The sequence below is a fragment of the Aquila chrysaetos genome, chromosome 22 (assembly GCF_900496995.4).
Source record: "Aquila chrysaetos chrysaetos chromosome 22, bAquChr1.4, whole genome shotgun sequence".
NCBI lineage: Eukaryota > Metazoa > Chordata > Aves > Accipitriformes > Accipitridae > Aquila > Aquila chrysaetos.
The window spans coordinates 932,815-948,529 of record NC_044025.1 but is presented as its reverse complement, the minus strand read 5'-3'; the positions used below and the strand labels follow the sequence as shown (position 1 = coordinate 948,529).

The 15,715-nt window shown below is 60.1% G+C and overlaps 4 protein-coding genes across 9 annotated transcripts; 2 read left to right on the top strand and 2 right to left on the bottom strand.

The window, feature by feature from the left end:
• The first annotated feature begins 352 nt into the window (after window positions 1-352).
• Window positions 353-5,826, top strand: LOC115334361 (toll-like receptor 2). Of its 2 annotated transcripts, none has more exons than XM_029998473.2 (2): window positions 353-1,425; window positions 2,478-5,826. In XM_029998473.2, exon 2 carries the CDS (start codon window positions 2,488-2,490, stop codon window positions 3,841-3,843), a length of 1,356 nt encoding a protein of 451 aa, XP_029854333.1. In that variant the 5' UTR covers window positions 353-1,425; window positions 2,478-2,487; the 3' UTR covers window positions 3,844-5,826. The 2 variants fall into 2 exon arrangements, with proteins under 2 accessions (XP_029854333.1, XP_029854332.1); XM_029998472.2 differs by having other exon boundaries at window positions 353-1,437.
• A 329-nt stretch (window positions 5,827-6,155) lies between these two features.
• On the top strand, window positions 6,156-12,220 carry LOC115334318 (nascent polypeptide-associated complex subunit alpha, muscle-specific form). 5 transcript variants are annotated; one of them, XM_041119352.1, is made up of 13 exons: window positions 6,156-6,183; window positions 6,358-6,409; window positions 6,721-6,791; window positions 7,142-7,189; window positions 7,714-7,839; window positions 7,999-8,076; window positions 8,710-8,792; window positions 8,986-9,129; window positions 9,240-9,353; window positions 9,634-10,198; window positions 10,434-10,517; window positions 10,626-10,785; window positions 10,893-12,220. In XM_041119352.1, exons 1-13 carry the CDS (start codon window positions 6,169-6,171, stop codon window positions 12,218-12,220), a joined length of 2,868 nt encoding a protein of 955 aa, XP_040975286.1. In that variant the 5' UTR covers window positions 6,156-6,168. The 5 variants fall into 5 exon arrangements, with proteins under 5 accessions (XP_040975286.1, XP_040975289.1, XP_040975288.1 ...); XM_041119355.1 differs by lacking the exons at window positions 6,156-6,183; window positions 6,358-6,409; window positions 6,721-6,791; ... (1 more) ...; window positions 7,714-7,839; window positions 7,999-8,076 and having other exon boundaries at window positions 8,090-8,792; window positions 10,893-11,299; window positions 11,406-11,558; window positions 11,632-11,906; XM_041119354.1 differs by lacking the exons at window positions 6,156-6,183; window positions 6,358-6,409; window positions 6,721-6,791; ... (1 more) ...; window positions 7,714-7,839; window positions 7,999-8,076 and having other exon boundaries at window positions 8,090-8,792; window positions 9,634-9,746; window positions 9,981-10,198.
• An 87-nt stretch (window positions 12,221-12,307) lies between these two features.
• Window positions 12,308-14,839, bottom strand: SLC35A4 (solute carrier family 35 member A4). The gene is made up of 2 exons (XM_029998397.1): window positions 14,695-14,839; window positions 12,308-14,161 (listed from the first exon to the last, which is right to left on the bottom strand). Exon 2 carries the CDS (start codon window positions 14,095-14,097, stop codon window positions 13,150-13,152), a length of 948 nt encoding a protein of 315 aa, XP_029854257.1. The 5' UTR covers window positions 14,098-14,161; window positions 14,695-14,839; the 3' UTR covers window positions 12,308-13,149.
• LOC115334321 (SLC35A4 upstream open reading frame protein-like) lies at window positions 14,170-15,467 on the bottom strand. The gene is made up of 3 exons (XM_029998398.2): window positions 15,346-15,467; window positions 15,066-15,164; window positions 14,170-14,881 (listed from the first exon to the last, which is right to left on the bottom strand). The coding sequence occupies exons 1-3, from the start codon at window positions 15,358-15,360 to the stop codon at window positions 14,684-14,686; spliced, it is 312 nt and encodes a 103-aa protein (XP_029854258.2). The 5' UTR covers window positions 15,361-15,467; the 3' UTR covers window positions 14,170-14,683.
• Between the last annotated feature and the right edge of the window lie 248 nt (window positions 15,468-15,715).

The following is a 15,715-nucleotide window of genomic DNA, read 5'->3' as shown; positions in this document are numbered from 1 at the left end:
CAATAAGCAGTTTGTTCTCTATATCAATCCCCCCCCTTTTCTTTAAACCTTTGCAAATTCTTTTGCAACTATAGGATTCCACTACTTCCGAGAGACCGTGTAAAGTATTTTTCAATTTCTACTTGATGTCTGATTTTATTTCATTTCCAGCTTTCATAATTTCCTACTGTTATATGGCTTTTGCAGGAAGCAAGAACTATATACATACTCTCCTACTTCCCTTAGGCCTATGGTTATACAAGATCAAGCAAAACGGTTAAAGATTACATTTGCAGAGAGGGTCACATTTCACCATGCGGCCCTAGCATTGTTTTATATTGACACGAATCAGGTGAATATATTTCACACAACCAAAAGGAGACTTTCCCTTCACCCACCCCAGCAGCAGAGTGTGTGGGACAGGCAGCTCTGGCCCCAGCTGTTGTCGCACTGATAGTGTCTCTCTGTAATGCCGCATTAACAACAAACTGGGAATTGCATCTTCTAGCTGTGCAGTTTTGTTGCCTTTCTGAAACCAACATAGGCAGAGAAATCCCCAGGGAAGAAAAAATCCCTGACAGATCTTTCCAAATGCCTGGTGGTCTCTGCTCGCTGACGGAGAGCGTTAACATCTTGGTGCAGGCACAGCCACCAGCTGCCAAAGGAGCATGGGGCAAGTGATTTGAGTTCCTCGGCCAAGCCTAGTAGCTATCTTGCCGAGGAAGCCGAGCTTGGGTGAAGAAGTGCCCTTTGCAGCATTGGGCTGTGCACACAGCAGATGGGAATTTGTCCTGTCCCCCCCCTACATGGGACACAGCCATCTGGGGATGGTCTGGATACTGGGTATGACAGTCCCATACCCTTCTGCATTGCCTTGTGCAGGGTGCTCAGCACCCAGTGGGCTCCAAGGCACAGCAAGCCCAGAGCATCTGGAAGCAAAGGTGTGTTTGGACTGGTCCCGAGAGTGCATTTAGGGCACCTTGACAGCACTCTCTTCCCTCATCCTTCCTAGGAAAGTAAGCAGAACTGGCACTCGGACCAAAACCGTTCCCAGCCCATGGCCGTGGGCAGCCGCAAGAGTCCCTTGCTGCAGGGAAGCGAAGCAGAAGTGACTTGGGCGGCTGCTGCGTGGAGCGTTGCTTCCTGTGGCACAGCCAGCCCTGTCCTGCTTAGGAAGTCACGCAGCGGGAGCGAGGGCAGCGCGCGGGAGCCTGCCTCGAGGTGCCCATCAGCCCCGAACACGTGGATCTACACACAGGCAGGACAGGCTGCGGAAGCACCAACGGCAGCTGGAAGACACCTGCAGGCACTGAGGTCTCATCTGGCTGGAGGCAGGGGAGGTTCAGGCGCCGGAGAGAGCCAAGCACTTGCAGAGCCTTTGGCACCTAAGCCGTAGAGTTGGCAGCAGCTAGAGGAAGCAGCTGTGGGGCAAGGAAACATTTCCGTGTGAGTTGCCTGGTGAGTCACTGGACAAACCCACCCCGCTTCGTGCTGCCCCCCCCCAGTGAGGGAGACTTCACCTAAGTGCTGGAGGAGAGCTTCTCCCCGGGAGGGTGGTGCAGCCCCGCGACAGCGCAGAGAGCTCCATCCTGGGAGATTTTTGAGACGCAGCCAGAAAAAGCTGTGGCTGATCCGGGCTAGAGCCAGCAACAGACCTGCTGGAAGCAGGAGGTTGGACTGGAGACCCCCAAAGACTCCTCGCCACTGCCCCGTCTGGGTGCTCAGACAGAGCTAAGTCAGCACATTCTTAGGAGCCTTTAATCTTTGCTTGCTGCTTTTCTGCGATCTGTTTTATAAGAGTCTCCCGTCAGCTGGACAGCAAAACAATACTCCGAGCTGACAGAGATGCATACAGACCCTCAGAAATTATTTTCTACCATCCTCTTGGAGGCTGGTAATGAATCAAATCTCTGAGTGAGAAAAAGGAAAATATGAAGCCCTCTGTTGCAATTTCCTGCCCCAGATTACAGAGTGCACCATGCAGAGAAACAAACAGAGCTGTGGCTCTCCCATCCTGCGGTCAGACTGATATAGCTGACTTCACAGTCTGTAACTCAACATTTCTAGTTTCTCCTGATCCGTGAGATTTCCTGGTCGCTTAGGAATGGGAGTCTGCAGCAAAGCAGCCCAGGCCAGAAAGCGCAGAGCCCGGTAGCTGCTGCCTCAGGAGGAGCCACCCTGCTTCGCTGAAACCCTGCTTTTGGGGTGGGGTGAGACCACTGCTACCGACTCCCCGCTGAGGAGCGGGTGGCACAGGTGTAGCTTTTGGGTGTTTCACTGGTGATTTGAGCTTTGCCCCGAGTCATGGCTGAGTAGCCAGGCGGGTGCTGGTGGGGTGCGCTGGACCCACACAAAGGGCAGTTGGGCAGGAGGGACAAGGGCAGCGCCATCTGCCCGGGGGGCGGCTCTCTGGGGCCGAACCTGCCCAAGCCAGCCCTCCAGTTGGCTGGATCTGAAAGGTCTCCTCAGCCTTTCACCATTGCTCTCCTCATTTCTAGGTTGTTCACCATGAATGTGGCTGCTCTCCTCCTCCTGGGGCTGGGGCTGTTGGAGGCAGAAGGCAGGTGTTTCTTCAATCGCACTCAGGAGCACTGTGTGTGCTATAACCTGTCCCAGGAAAGCGTAAGCAGCATCATCCAGTGCCTCCCAGCCTCTGTTGTGGAGTTTTTGGGGGGAGAGCTGGAGAGATACATAGCCTTCCCAATCGGCAACCTGGACCCCTCTGCCATTGAAATGCTGGGCTCCCTTGTCATCAGGAAAATAATTTTTGGTGATCTCCTGGTGCCTGAGATACTCCTTGCCCGAGTCCTGAGGCTCTTCTCCTACACCCAGGTGCAGGAGCTGGTGTTTGAGCGCTGCATTTTCGAGGGGAGAGGCAACTGGGATGAAATGGCCCGCCAGGACTTGCCCATATTGTCCCTGCACTTCCACAACGTGACATCTGCCCCGCTGACAGGCCGTGAGCAGGACTTCTCTAGTCTAAGCAGCTGGCTGGAGACCCTGCAGGAGCTGGCTGTCACCGGCTCCCATGTCACCACCCTGCCCTGTGGCATCGGAAGGGTGTTCAGAGCTCTGCGCTCCCTGGACATGGCACAAAACAGCGTTGGGGATGAGAGCTTGATGCTCGCCTTCTGCAAGGGGGCTTTCCCTCAGCTTCAGGTACTGAGTCTGCAACGCAACAACCTGACATCCTACCACAGCGTGTGTGAAAGCGTGCAGCTGCTGCCTGAGCTCCAGCATCTAGATCTCAGCCAGAACAAGCTCATGGCAGACCTGTCCTCCTCCTGCCAGTGGCCAGCGTCCCTCCGAATTTTTAACTTGTCCGACACTGGCTTGGATAAAGTCCTCACACCTCTGCCTCCCAGTCTAGAAGTGTTGGACATGGGCTGCAACCACCTCCATACTGTAGACATCTCCCTTAGCTCCCTGAAGAAGCTCTTCCTGAGCCAAAACATGCTGCAGGCTTCCCCCTCCATCAGGAATTGCCCCATGTTGGAGACCCTCCACCTGGACAACAACTTGATCACAGAGCTGCCATGGGATGAGGTGAAGCTCCTGGGGCGCCTGTGGGATGTGGCTGCGGCCGGCAACCCCTACAACTGCTCGTGCTCCGGGGCCGGGGGGGTCCAGGCGCTGGCGGGCATGGGGCACCTTGGGCAGGGCTGGCCCCAGGACTACATGTGTCACTCCCCACCTCACTACCAGGGCAGGCTGGTGAAGGACGTGCCGGTCTCGGTGCTGCAGTGTAACAGTGCTGCAGTGATTGCCCCTGTCTGCGTTGCCCTCGCCCTGCTTGGGGTAGCCGGGGCCGTCTGCCTGGTCAGATCCAGGCCTGGGCTCGCCCGGCCCTGCCGCAAAGTGTGAAGGGGATGTGTGACCGTTCCCACCAGTGCTTCCCCACAGGGGCTCAGCCCCAGGGGCCGCAATGCCAGGATCTCTGTGGGAAGACTCACAGGACCCCCAAGTTCTGGTGAGGGGCTGTCTTGATGTCCCCAGTCCAGGCTCCCCTGTGGAGCAGGACTGTCCCCAGCATTATCCCACAGTGGCTGTAGCTCTGCCTGTCCAAGTTTTAGGCGAACCCCCAAGCAAAGCTCCTTGCCATGCTCTGTCCCGGGGCTGCATCCTCCCAGAGGGGTTCTCCTTATGGCCAGCTCTAACTCCCCAAGCCCCAACAGGCACCCATTGCCCCTGTGATATCATCTGCCCTGAACAAGAGATGTTCAGCTCCATCATATTTGCACCGCTGCAGGTGGTGCTCAGATGCCCCAAGCCTCACTGGGGTCTGGTGGTCCCCACGCAGAGCCCCCCCCTGCCCCTCCTTGTAGCCCTGTGCCCCCCAGCCCAGCTGTTCTTGCAGCCCCCGTGGCCCCTTTGCTGATCCTCCACCTCTCCTCACCTGGGGCTATGGCTGGGCATGGCTGTGAGGATACCTGAGTTGTGAGGATGTCTGCCTAACTGCTATTTAGCATAAGAGAAAAACCACAAAAGACAGGAAAATGAATAAATTAAACATCCCTATACGCAAACACTAACAAGCAGGAGGTAACACAAACAGCAACCAAGACCTGAGCTCTCAAGGCACTGGTGGACAAACCCCTCAAGTGTGACCTTGAAGAGGTTCACCCAGAAACTTTTTAACTGGTAGGAAGAAAACGGATTTGTTCTGGGTTATTCAGAAAATGTCTCATAGGAAAGAGAAAATTGACTATGGGATACTGAGGGAGACTGGGGGAAGGCAAAACTTACTGGGAATGTTTATGGAAAGCATTAAAGGGAGGGTCATGGTGGGTGGGTAGGGAAGGAACAAGCATGGGAAAATGGGGACGGGGAAGAAGGGGGCCGGTGGTAGGTAGGCCACACTCACCTGGCAAAGCCCTGTGCTTTGTCCCCATGGTCTGTCCTGCCTTCTCATTAAAATCCATTCCTAGGTATTTTCTATGTCACCTCACTCTCTATTCTGTTTGTGCACGTGTGATCTGTGAGCAAACACAGGCTGGGACTAGCCAGTGGGTGGGAAACCAGAGTGTGGAAAAACCCAAGGCTGGAGCTGGAGAGTGGCTAAACAGGGCCTTGGGTCCAGCCATGGATCTGTGATGGATTTGGGATCTGTTGCGTGTTTGAGGGCACATGGGTGTGCACCTGCCTGTGGGTAGAGGGTGGGGGTGTGGGATTGTGCCACCAGCCCACATCACCCCTGAGCAGCTGGAGAGGGATGGGGCTGTGCTGCCTGTGTGCTTGTGTTCGTGGGAGCACCGTTGGTGGTTAGATGGGTGCAGGTAAAGGCACTGCTCAGCTTGTGTTGACCCGTGTGGACACTACGTGTCTGCATTTGCATCTTGGAGATTGGTGCTCAGCCTTGCTACTGGCTGGACCTGAGAATAGGGAGCAGCAGCTGCTGTCTAATGGATGAGGAAGGAGAAATCCCTGTGTCCCAGAACCCTAGGATTTGCTTTCCCTTAGCAGCACCCACGTGAAGCACAACCCCACCCCTTGCTCTGCTCCTGATGGAGCCCCAGGTGCTGCTTGCTCCATATTTGCAATGATGGCTCATGTCCAGCCTGGCATCACCCTCACGCCTGAAGACATTTGGGCAGGCAGGGGCTCAGGGAGGCAGGGGCAGCGTTGTAATCTCATTCTATAGGGGGAATGGTGGCAGACGGAGGGATGCGTGTGCATCTCCTCATTGTGCCTGGTCCTGTCCAAATGCAAGGCACAGGGGCTGTCCTGGGACCTCTCTTCTGTCTCCCACAGTCTGCATTTCCACAGACCACAGAGATCCTCAGCATCAGCATTTCCTTCTGTGCTTGCTTGGTATGACTGATCTCCAATAAATGTGATTCTGTGGTTTGTGGTTGCTTCTTGTGTCTAGAAAACCTTCATGATAGTCCAAGGTCCCTCATCTCCCGTCCCTGGCTTGCAAAGATGTCCCTCTTGGAGCCAGGAGCACGCCAATGGTGCGAGTGGGTCCAGATGCCCACTTGCCTCCCACGGTCCCACTGACTCCTTGGCCAGCAGGGCTCAGCCTCCAGAACATGGTGCCTCTGCGTTGGGCCTGGCTCTGCCCGGCTCTGCCCACGCAACTGTGCCTGACATCCATTAATAATGCAAGGGAACAGGATCCCCCCGTGTAACCCCATCCCCTGTCCTGTCTGAAACAGCAGCTCAAGGGCTGCTGCTACTGAGCTGGCCATGGACGCCAGGAAGGTGAGTGCCATCGTGGGGGACATCACAGGGTGGTTTGGAGGGATCTGTCCCCTGCCTTCAGTGCAGCATAGCCGGGCGCTGCCCAGCTCCCCAGGGGCTCATCCAGCTCCTCGCAGGTGCTGGGTGCGTGGAGCTGGACCCGGCTCATTCCCCCTCCGTCCTGTGTCCCAGCAGGCTGAGCAGGATATCTGTGTACGAACAGCCGTGGGACTCCACCAGGCAGAAGGTAGAGCTGGGGCTCAGGACACCTGCAGCGTCCCAGTGCCTTCAGCCTAAACCCCCATGTCAGGGAACTGGGCTGGGGCAGAGCCACAGCCGTGGTGGCACTGGGACCGCTGGCCACGCTGGTGGGCCTGGCCTGGGCAGTGGTGGTGGGGAGGGGGTGTCCTCCCCACCCTGGTGGCTCTGAGCACCGTGGTCGTAGCGGGAGGGCTCTGGAACGACGTGGCCCCAGGCTGCGGGGTGGAGGGAACAGAGCTGGGGTAGGTGGGGATGACACCCCCCCCTCGCGCACCACCCCACGCTCAGTGTTTTCAGGGCCGGGGGAAAGCTGGGTGGCCAGCAGTGAAGACCCCCTGCAGCTTCTCTTCGCTGGGAAGGAGGTCCAGGTGAGAGTGACAGGGACATGGGCATCAAGGGGACAGAGTCCCTGGGGAACCAGACAGGAGCAGGGGGCTCTGCCCCAGCTACCTGCCACGCTCGGGACCCTGATGGGTGCTGAGGTCTTGGGCTGATCCTGCCCTACACCTCTATGGGCCCCTCTCTTGTGGGGGGCTCCTGGGGAATACTAGATTGCAGGGGAAGGGAGGGGGGTCTCCCCCCACCCCTGCCTGTGCCAGGCTCTCTAAGCCACCCCTGCCATCTCCATCCCACTGTGCCCGGTCCCTCCTTTACCCTGCACTGGTCATACTGGGATGGGGGAAAGCTGAACATTATCACCCTCCCTCCCTTGTGCCAGGACAGCTTCTTGACTATTGATGATGTCTTCCACTTGGATGCAGGACAGGTATCCTTCTTCTGCGCCCCTGTCCCCAGCCAGATAAGCCAGGGACATGCTGGCCCAAGCTGTGGGCTGGGGCACCCAGCTGTGGTCCCGGGGGCACTGGGCACCGCTGCCAGCTCCTCAGGTGTACAGGCAGTGCTGGGGACCTGGGGCTTGGTCCTATGTGTGGGTCTGCTGGTGTTTCTCACCCCTTCCCCGTTTCCTCTTGGGTGCTGTGCCGTGGCTGCCATGCTGTCTGTGCCTTACTGCCCGTGCCGTGCTCTCTCTGGTGTGCTGTGCACCACTGTGCCATGCCATCTGTGCCATGTCATGCCATGTATGCTGTGCATCTACGCTGTGCCATCCATACTGGGCTATCTGTGCTGTGCTACCCGTGTCATACCATCAGTCTTGTGCTGGGCCCGATCCATGCCAATGCCCTCTGTGCTGGCCATCTGCACTGTGCTGTCTGTGCCAGGCCATGCTGGCTGTGCCATGCTGGCTGTGCCATGCCATCCCTACTCTGCTGGCTACATCTCTCCTCCCAGGAGAAGGTCCTGGAGTTGGCAAGACCACAGCTGGCCCTGGTTCCCCTTGGCTACAGCATGTCCCTTCTGCTGTGGGACCCCCATGGCCCTGGGACCCAGCTACCCTTCCAGAGCATCATCTGGCAGGTGAGGGCACAGGGCATGGCAGGGGAGAGGTGACAGTGCAACTGCACAGTGCTGGGCTCCTGGGTTGTCCAGCTGACCCCAGTCCTGCTGGTATGGGTGTGAGACCCAGCCATGGGTGCCAAGAACCAATGGCTCCCAGCTTGACCAGCTTGTCCCCAGGTGATTGACACCATCTTCCAAGAACTGGAGGCTTTGGGGGGCGATGCGCAGAGCCTGCAAACTGTCAGCCTGGTCCAGGTAGGGTAGGAGCAGGGCTGGCCACGATGCCCTGGGGTGGGGGCTCCCCTTCCCTCTCTGCAACTGGCCAGACCCTGCTGTGCCAAGGGGCATATATTGCCCCAGTACTGGAATCCAGTCCCCTATGCTGGAGGGTGACCGGGGACTGGAGACCTTTGGATCCCAGGTTTTCTCACCTTTTCGCAGGACTTCCCAGGCATGGGAAGCCTTGGCTGCCAACGGGGTGTCTCCCAGGCTCCAGCAGCATGGTGGGAACAGAGGAGCCCTCTAACACCTTCCTGCCCACCTCAAGGCTGGGCTTTTCCTGCCAGCCACTGCTCCCTGTGGCCTGAAGGTCCCTCTGGTGTGTCCTTGGTTGGCACAAGAGCGATGCCAGCTCCTGCCACCGGGCTGGGCCCTGCCCTTTGGCTCCGGGATGCTGCCAGGGACTTGCCGATCTCCACACAGGACTTGGACGTTCCCAGGACTCTGCCTTTCCCTGGCCCCGGGGCTGAAAAACCTGGGAGTGACCCTGAGATCTCTCCCTTCTCAGCCTTATCTGTGCATGGCCACGGACAGCCTACGTCCCCAGTGAGTGTGGGATGCCAGCAGCCCCCTCTTTCTGCCCCTCTGCCTAACGCAGCCCCATTCCAGGTCTGCGCCCATGACAAAGCCTGGGACCTGCTCCGTCCTAACAGCCGAGCCCTGCAAGTGATGGATGTTGCACCCCTGGGCCTGTAGGTACCTGATGCTCCATGGTCGGGCAGGTACTCCTGGGGGGGCTGGTACCCCAACATCAAGCGTGGGGCTGGGCAGGGAGCATGGTGCCCAGCCAGAGGATGGCCAGGGGTATCCCTCAGGGAACCCAGGCATGCAGGAGGTGGGTGGACATGGCCGTCCTCACTCGCTCTTGTCTCCCTCTGCTTCCAGGATTGTGGAGGAGGCAACAGAAATTGCCGTGCCCGATGCCCAAGCTGCCATCAGCGTCTACACGTGGGGGCTGGGTGCCATCCCGGCACTGTTCCAGGGGTGTGCACAGCAGCCCCCCGCAGACGGGTGCTCAGCCACGCAGGGGTGAGGGATTCGGCAGACATCCCACAGGGTCGGGAAGGATTGGGCCACGGGGCACTGGGGCTGGCTCCGGGCACTGCTACAGCCCCACTCTTGCGCTGGCCTCTCCCTAGTGCCGGCAGCCTCTTCACTCTCACCGTGGAGCGGGAGCTGGAGGGCGGCAGGCACCGGCGCTCGGCCCTCAGGATCCTGGCACCCGGTGGGGCCATTGGGCCCTGCCCCGAGCCGTACGTACTGCAGCTGCACCTCTGCACCGGGGCTGGGCCACGTCCCCTCGGGCACCCCCGCGGTGCCTGCCGTGGGGCTGGGGGGGATTTGGTACCCGGAGGTGAAGCAGGAGGGACCCTGACACACCAGCCAAGGGGGTGCCACCGCCTCTTGGGGACGTGGGCTTGCTCCCAGAGCGGCCAACCCATCCTTGGGCTGCCACGGGTCGGGGCTCAGCCTGCCCGACGCGTGGGTCCCACCCTCATCCCTCTCCTGGGGCGTCTCTCGCCCCACATTCAGGGCACCGGCTGCCAGCCACCCCCCGCCTGACACTGGCTGCTTGCCCTGGATCGTCGAGCGGATGCTGGAGGGGAACAGCCTGACGTTCCTGCTGCTGTGTGTCACGCTGCCAGGTAGCCCCTCGGACTGGGACGCTGCTTTGGGGTGCCCCCTCCCTGAAGTTTCCCCCCATCCCGCCCCACACCTGGCACTTGGTCCCTGGGTGCTGCCCGGGGATACCCGCCGTCGTCGGAAGCTGGACACCGGCTTTACTCATCCCCATCAGCCCCGACCCTGGGCCAGGCACTGGGACGTCCCCGTGTTGGTGGACCCCCGTGGCCCCTGCCCAGGGCTTGCTGCTCTCCCAGACACCTCCAGAGAAGAGATGCTGGCGGCCCTGCAGCTGGCCAAGCGGGTGAAAGGGCTGGCCAAGACGATCTCAGCCACGTTGTGGGACCCCGTGCAAGAGGTCGCGGCACGTCGGAGGGAGATCCGAGGGCTGCGGATGGAGCTGCTGGCTGGAGCTGGCCTCCCTGAGCAGAAGATGGCTGTGGACCAGCTGCGGAGAGCCCTGCGGGAGCTGCAGGTGGGGGAATGCCCCTGGCCACCAGATGGGACCAGGATGGCACCGATACCCCTCCGGTTGGATGAGGTCCGGGCTCCATCCTGGTGTCAAGACCCTTGTCTGGCACTGATGGCAGGGGCTGGGGGCTGCCTGCCGGGGTGGGGGAGACAGTGGGGGTGGGATGTGTGTCTCTGGAGCTTTGCCATGCCTGGAGGTCTCCAGCACCCCAGCAAGGACCCCCAGCCCCTTTTTCCAGGTGCTGAAGAGCCAAGGGTGGGAGAAGAAGCAGGCAGCGGCCGAGGTGCTCAGGACAAGCCAGATGCATCAGCCCAGTGCCAAGGTGGGCACAGGTCAGGCTGCGGCCCCCCCCCATCCAGGGACAACCCAGGTGCAGGAGAAGCCCTGAATCCTGGCTTCATCCCTATAACATCTCCTCCTGCTCCCACAGGACTGGGTCTCCACAGGAAATACAGCACTGGGCCAGCAGCCTGGGACCCAAACGCCCCCGACCAGCGCCAGCCTGGAGCCAGCAGGTCGGGAGCGTGGGGACAGGCACACACCCCACGCCTGGGTGGCTGACATGTGGGCACGGAGCGTCACTTTACATGGTGGGAAAAAGCTTCGCTCGGGCTGGAAGAGGCCTCAGTCCTTCATTTAAACTGCTTTCTTCAGTCACAGCATGTCACGGTCATTCTCCTTCTCTTTCCCCACCCAGGACTGGGTGTCGGTGAGAGCAGCCGGGGAGGGGAGAGCCAAGCCCCGGCGAGCGCAGGGCAGGGTCTGCCAGAGGAGCCCTCACCGAGCAAAGCACCACAGCCGTGGCCAATGACCAGGGGTGACACAGTGAGTGGGAGCCCACTGGGTCCCTGCCTGCTGCTCCTGGGAAGGAGCAGTGCCCAGGGCCCGCAGCCCTCTGCACCAGCAGCACTGGGTCCCCCAGATGCTGTCCAAGCCTGCTCTGCCCTCTGCCAGGCAGGGAGCCAGCGCCAGCCGTGCCCGTCCCTGGAGGTCCAGTACGCCCTGGCCAAGGCGCAGAGGCAGCGGCTGCGAGCTCAGCACTGCCTGCTCCTCCAGCGAGAGCTTGGGGATGGGGCAGTGCCAGACCAGGAGGCGAGCAGAGAGGTGGGCACCCGGCTCTCCTTCCCTGGCACTGCTCTCCCAGGGCAGGGTAGCCTCAGGGAGCAAAGACACCCCAGAGCTGCCCTGTCCTCGTCCCTGTCCCCCACAGTGGGATGCAGTTCGCTGGCAAAAGGAGGTGGCCACGCTGGGCCTGAGCCTGGAGGCAGCACGGAGGGAGCGGGAGGCAGCCGAGTGGGACCTGGAGGCCTTGCTGCAGAGCCACCGGCAGGAGATGCAGGCCTGCAGGCAGCACCTGCTGCAGGTTGGCAGGGAGGGCTGGGGACGCACCTTCAGGCTGCCAGGGCTGTGCCAGGTAGCCCCAGGCATCCCTGCAGGTGCTTCAGGACCAGCAGCGCCTGGCAGAGGAGCAGAGGGAAGCCCTGGACCGTAGGCACCGGGTGCTGCTGCAGGAGGTGCTCTGGGACGCCGTGGAGCTTGCCGCGCACAATCAGCGGTTGCGGGACACCAGATGGCTGGGCTCGGCCGATGCCGCCACACAGACACCCTGAGCCAGCATCCCAGGGTGGCGGGGACAGCTGCCCTGGCAGGCAGGCAGGATGGGGTCCCTGCAGACCCCTGCCACCTCAACCCCCCCCTCCCTGGAGCGAGCCACCAGCCTGGATGCCAGGCGACCGGCCGGCCCCAGCTACAGCCATTCCACAGGGCAAGGCCTCCTGTCCTGCCTGCCGAGAGCTGCTCCCTGAAGAAACCTGGCCCCAGGGAGGGTGCTTCCTGGCAGAAGCGAGGGAGCACTTCACCCCTCTGCCCCCAAGGGAAAAACCCTGCTCTGCTGCTGGGCACCTGCCTGCAGGAGCGTGGGCTCAGGCACAGCCCTGCAACAGGAGCAGAGCAGGCACGGTAAGAAGGCCGGTGGCTCCCCAGCTGCTGCCATGTGGAATAAAGTGGGTGCCCCTTCACCAATGAGTGTTGTCAGGCTCGGACATGCCCCTGGCCCCCAAACCTCTGCCAAGCACAACAGATGCCTTCCTGCAGGGAGGACAGACACACGCATGCTGTTGAACCGCAACTTTAATAATCCCGGCCAGAGCCAGCAGTGACTTCTGCCTGCCAGGAACTCACTATCTGCAGCATTGGTACAGATTTGGGTGCAGTCTCCCTTTTGGGGAGCAGGTGAAACAGTTCCCACATCCCCCCATTCCCCATCTGCTCCGCACAGAACAGCGACACCATGTCCAAGAAGGGGAAATGGGGCCTAAGGACAGCAGCCCTTCAGCCAGGGGCTGGTGCAAGGGGTGGGCTGGAAAACTGCAGAGGTGGGAGAGACACCCCCAGACACAGCGCCGGGCTCTCCAGGCAGCAGCACCCAGCCTTGTGCAGACGGCTGCAGGAAACACCATCCACAGGAGCTGAAAGCGTGTCAGACCAACACTGGCCTGGCAGCAATTGTGCAGCAGGGCTGCCTGCGCACAGATGAGCTCGCAACACAGTGGAGCTAACCGCTGTAGGAGCATTTACAGGCTCTGGTGCAGGGAAGATGGGGGAAGCAGCTTGAGAATATGAGACACCACATGAACAAGGGGGTCAGGACGCACCCTTGAAGGTGGGCACACTTGATCGCACAGGAACCCTGTGGCACAGAGCCCAGCTAGGCTGGAGCAGGGCCCAGCTTCCCCTCTGGAAACAGGGACAGGGCACTCTCAGCACTCCCCTCTGGGGGCTCCGTGCTAGTCGTGCATGCACCCACCAGTAACAACTCCCTGCAAACACCAGGGCGGGGAGGCCGACAGCCAAAGCACTGCTGTGCTTCTAACATCAGCCCCAGCACAAGCACTAAATACCCCTGAGGAACGACTAAAAGCTGCCCTGGTGCACGCAAGGCAGGAAGGCAGCAGCTACGTGACGCCATAGTACAAGTGAACAGCAAGGCCGATGCACGAGACGGCAATGAAGAAGAGCAGGGTGAGCTGCAGATTGAAGAGGGTGACGGACAGGAGGGCGTTGACCAGGATAGAGCAGGAGATCACGAAGAGCCTGGTGATGTTACTGCTGTGCTTCATGACCACGGACATGATCAAACCGTTCAAGGCCTGGCTGACCACAATCACCAACACCCAGGAGGAAAATCCCTCCAAGAAACCACCCTCTGCGCTGCTCCAGAAGTAGCCGATCAAGTTGAGCAGGACCCCAAAGAAGTAAAGGAAGAGGTTCTGAAGGCTGAGAGGCAGCGCCTGGGTTTTCAGGATGGCTTCTGTGTAGACAGCAGACAAGCCTGATATCAGGCAGTACACCGAGATCAGCAACAAGCCCACCAGCGTGATGTGCAGCTGCATCTTGGAGGGGCTGCCAGGGTCCTGCAGGCCGCCACAGCTGTAGCTCACCCCAGCAGCCACCAGCAGGAGAAGAGCCAGCCATTTGCGCATGCTGAGTCTTTGGTGCAGGAAGAGGCTGTAGAGGAGCGCGGTGGTGACGATCTTTAAGTTACTCAAGACCTGGTAGGTGCTGGGATCCATGAAGAGCTGCATGTGAACCACCAGGTTGTTGTTGGCAGCATACAGCAGGGCAGAGAGGGCGAAGGGGACAATGTGGTGCCATGACACGGCGACTCCCAGCAGCTCCCGGTCCCAGGTCAGCAGGAACAGGAGGGAGAACACCAGCTTTGTCAGCTCGACAAGAACCACGACAGATGTGGAGCTGAAGGGGATTATCCCGTCCACCTTGCACTGGGTCAGGAGGGGAGCATGAGAGCCGTATATGGCTACAGACAAGACCAGCATCAGTCCCCACAGTCCCCTCCGGAGCACCCAGTTTGCAGAGCCAGCAGCATTACCAAACATTACCATTTTCAGGTGGTAGCCAGCAAGGGCGAGCTGCTATCAGTGCAGAGAGGCCAGACAGACTCGCACCCTAGAACATTCAAGAAGAGACCAAATACCATCAATTTAATGAGCCTGATTAAAACAGGATGTTACCTGCTACATTTCTGATGCAGTAGAAGAGAATGGTTTTGTCTTTCATTAAGAAAAGAACAACAAGCCTCCCCAGGAAGCCACACAAAGCATGTTCCTAGGGCAAAGCGTGTGCTCAGTAGAAGGGCATACAGGTGGTGAGCATGATGACATGTCACAGGCAGCCTTTCAATCTGCAGGGGCACAGGGAGAGAGCTGAGGGGGAAAGGCAGCTGGCAAACCATTGGCCGCTGGTGCTTCCAAGCTACTGTGGGTTAGTGGAGTGATCACTGCTGCCACGATGCTCCAATAAATACCCCATAACCAGACCTGCTGATGTCTCACAATGATGTGGTGTAAAGCCCTTTTCCAGTGGAAAAGAATGGTGTATGTGACGTGCCTCTGAAAGCCCTAGGAATCTTCTGCACCTACTAACTAAGGAGTACCGTTCCTACAGTCACTGCTGCCAAAGGGCTCCTCACTAGTCCCGACCTTTTTTCAGTGAACTGAAATAGTCCCGCACTGTCTTTTCAACATTGGGAACGGCGTAGTTCTGAGCAGCATATATTCCTGTGCAGGTCCCAGCCACGAATCCCAGGACGGCCGAGAAGCGAAGTTTGGCTACCAGGTACCCTGCCAGGAAGCCTTTGAGAAAGGGCGAGGCCAGCAGAGAGCCATCCTGAGGAAGAGAGCAAAGAGTGAGGCCATGGGGCAGGGTGGGCTTGTGCAGGGAATGCAGAGCAGGGATGTGCCCCGGGGATTTTTAAAATTTTTTTTTTTTTTTTTACTAAGCTCCCTCAAGACGGGTGACTGGTCCGCCCCAAGACACACGGATCACCACACCGGCGGGGGAAGCGCGTTACCTGCCCCACGCCAGCGTGCACCTCGTCCTCCACCCTGCGCTGCAGGCTCTCCAGCTGGTCCTTCAAGAAGGCGAGGTCCTTCAGCTTGGGCAGAGGGTCCTAGGGGAGACACGTAGGCTGCTGACCGGCCGCCCAGGCAGCGCCCGGGGACAGGGAACCAGCCCAGCGCTCCCTCAGCCCCGGGTCGGGTCGGGTCGGGTCGGGTCGGGTCCGTCCCGCCATGCCATACCCGGCCCGGCCCGGCCCGGCCCAGCCCGGCCCGCCGCACCGCCCCACTCACCTTATCGTCCGCCATCTTAGCGCAGGCGCTGCCCGCCGCGCTGGCGTCGCCCGCCGCGGATTGGGCCGCGGGGATACACGTGATCCCTGACGCACCCCCGCCGCCGGCCCGCCCGGCGCCATTTTGAGACGGGGCGGGGGGTGGCTGCCGCCATGACGGCGGGGTCGTCGCTTCCGTCATGAGGTCTGGCCCGGCTCCGGGGGTGGAGGCCGAGGCCGGTACCGAGCTCCGCAGAGTCAGCTCCGGGGCCGCTCCTGGGAGGGGTAGCTGGGCCTCACGGCCGCCCCCAGCGCGGTGCGGACTCCTCAGAGTGCCTGCTGGGGCCCAGCTGCCTTCCCGGCCTCCGGGGTGGGGTGGGGGGGCTCTGGCT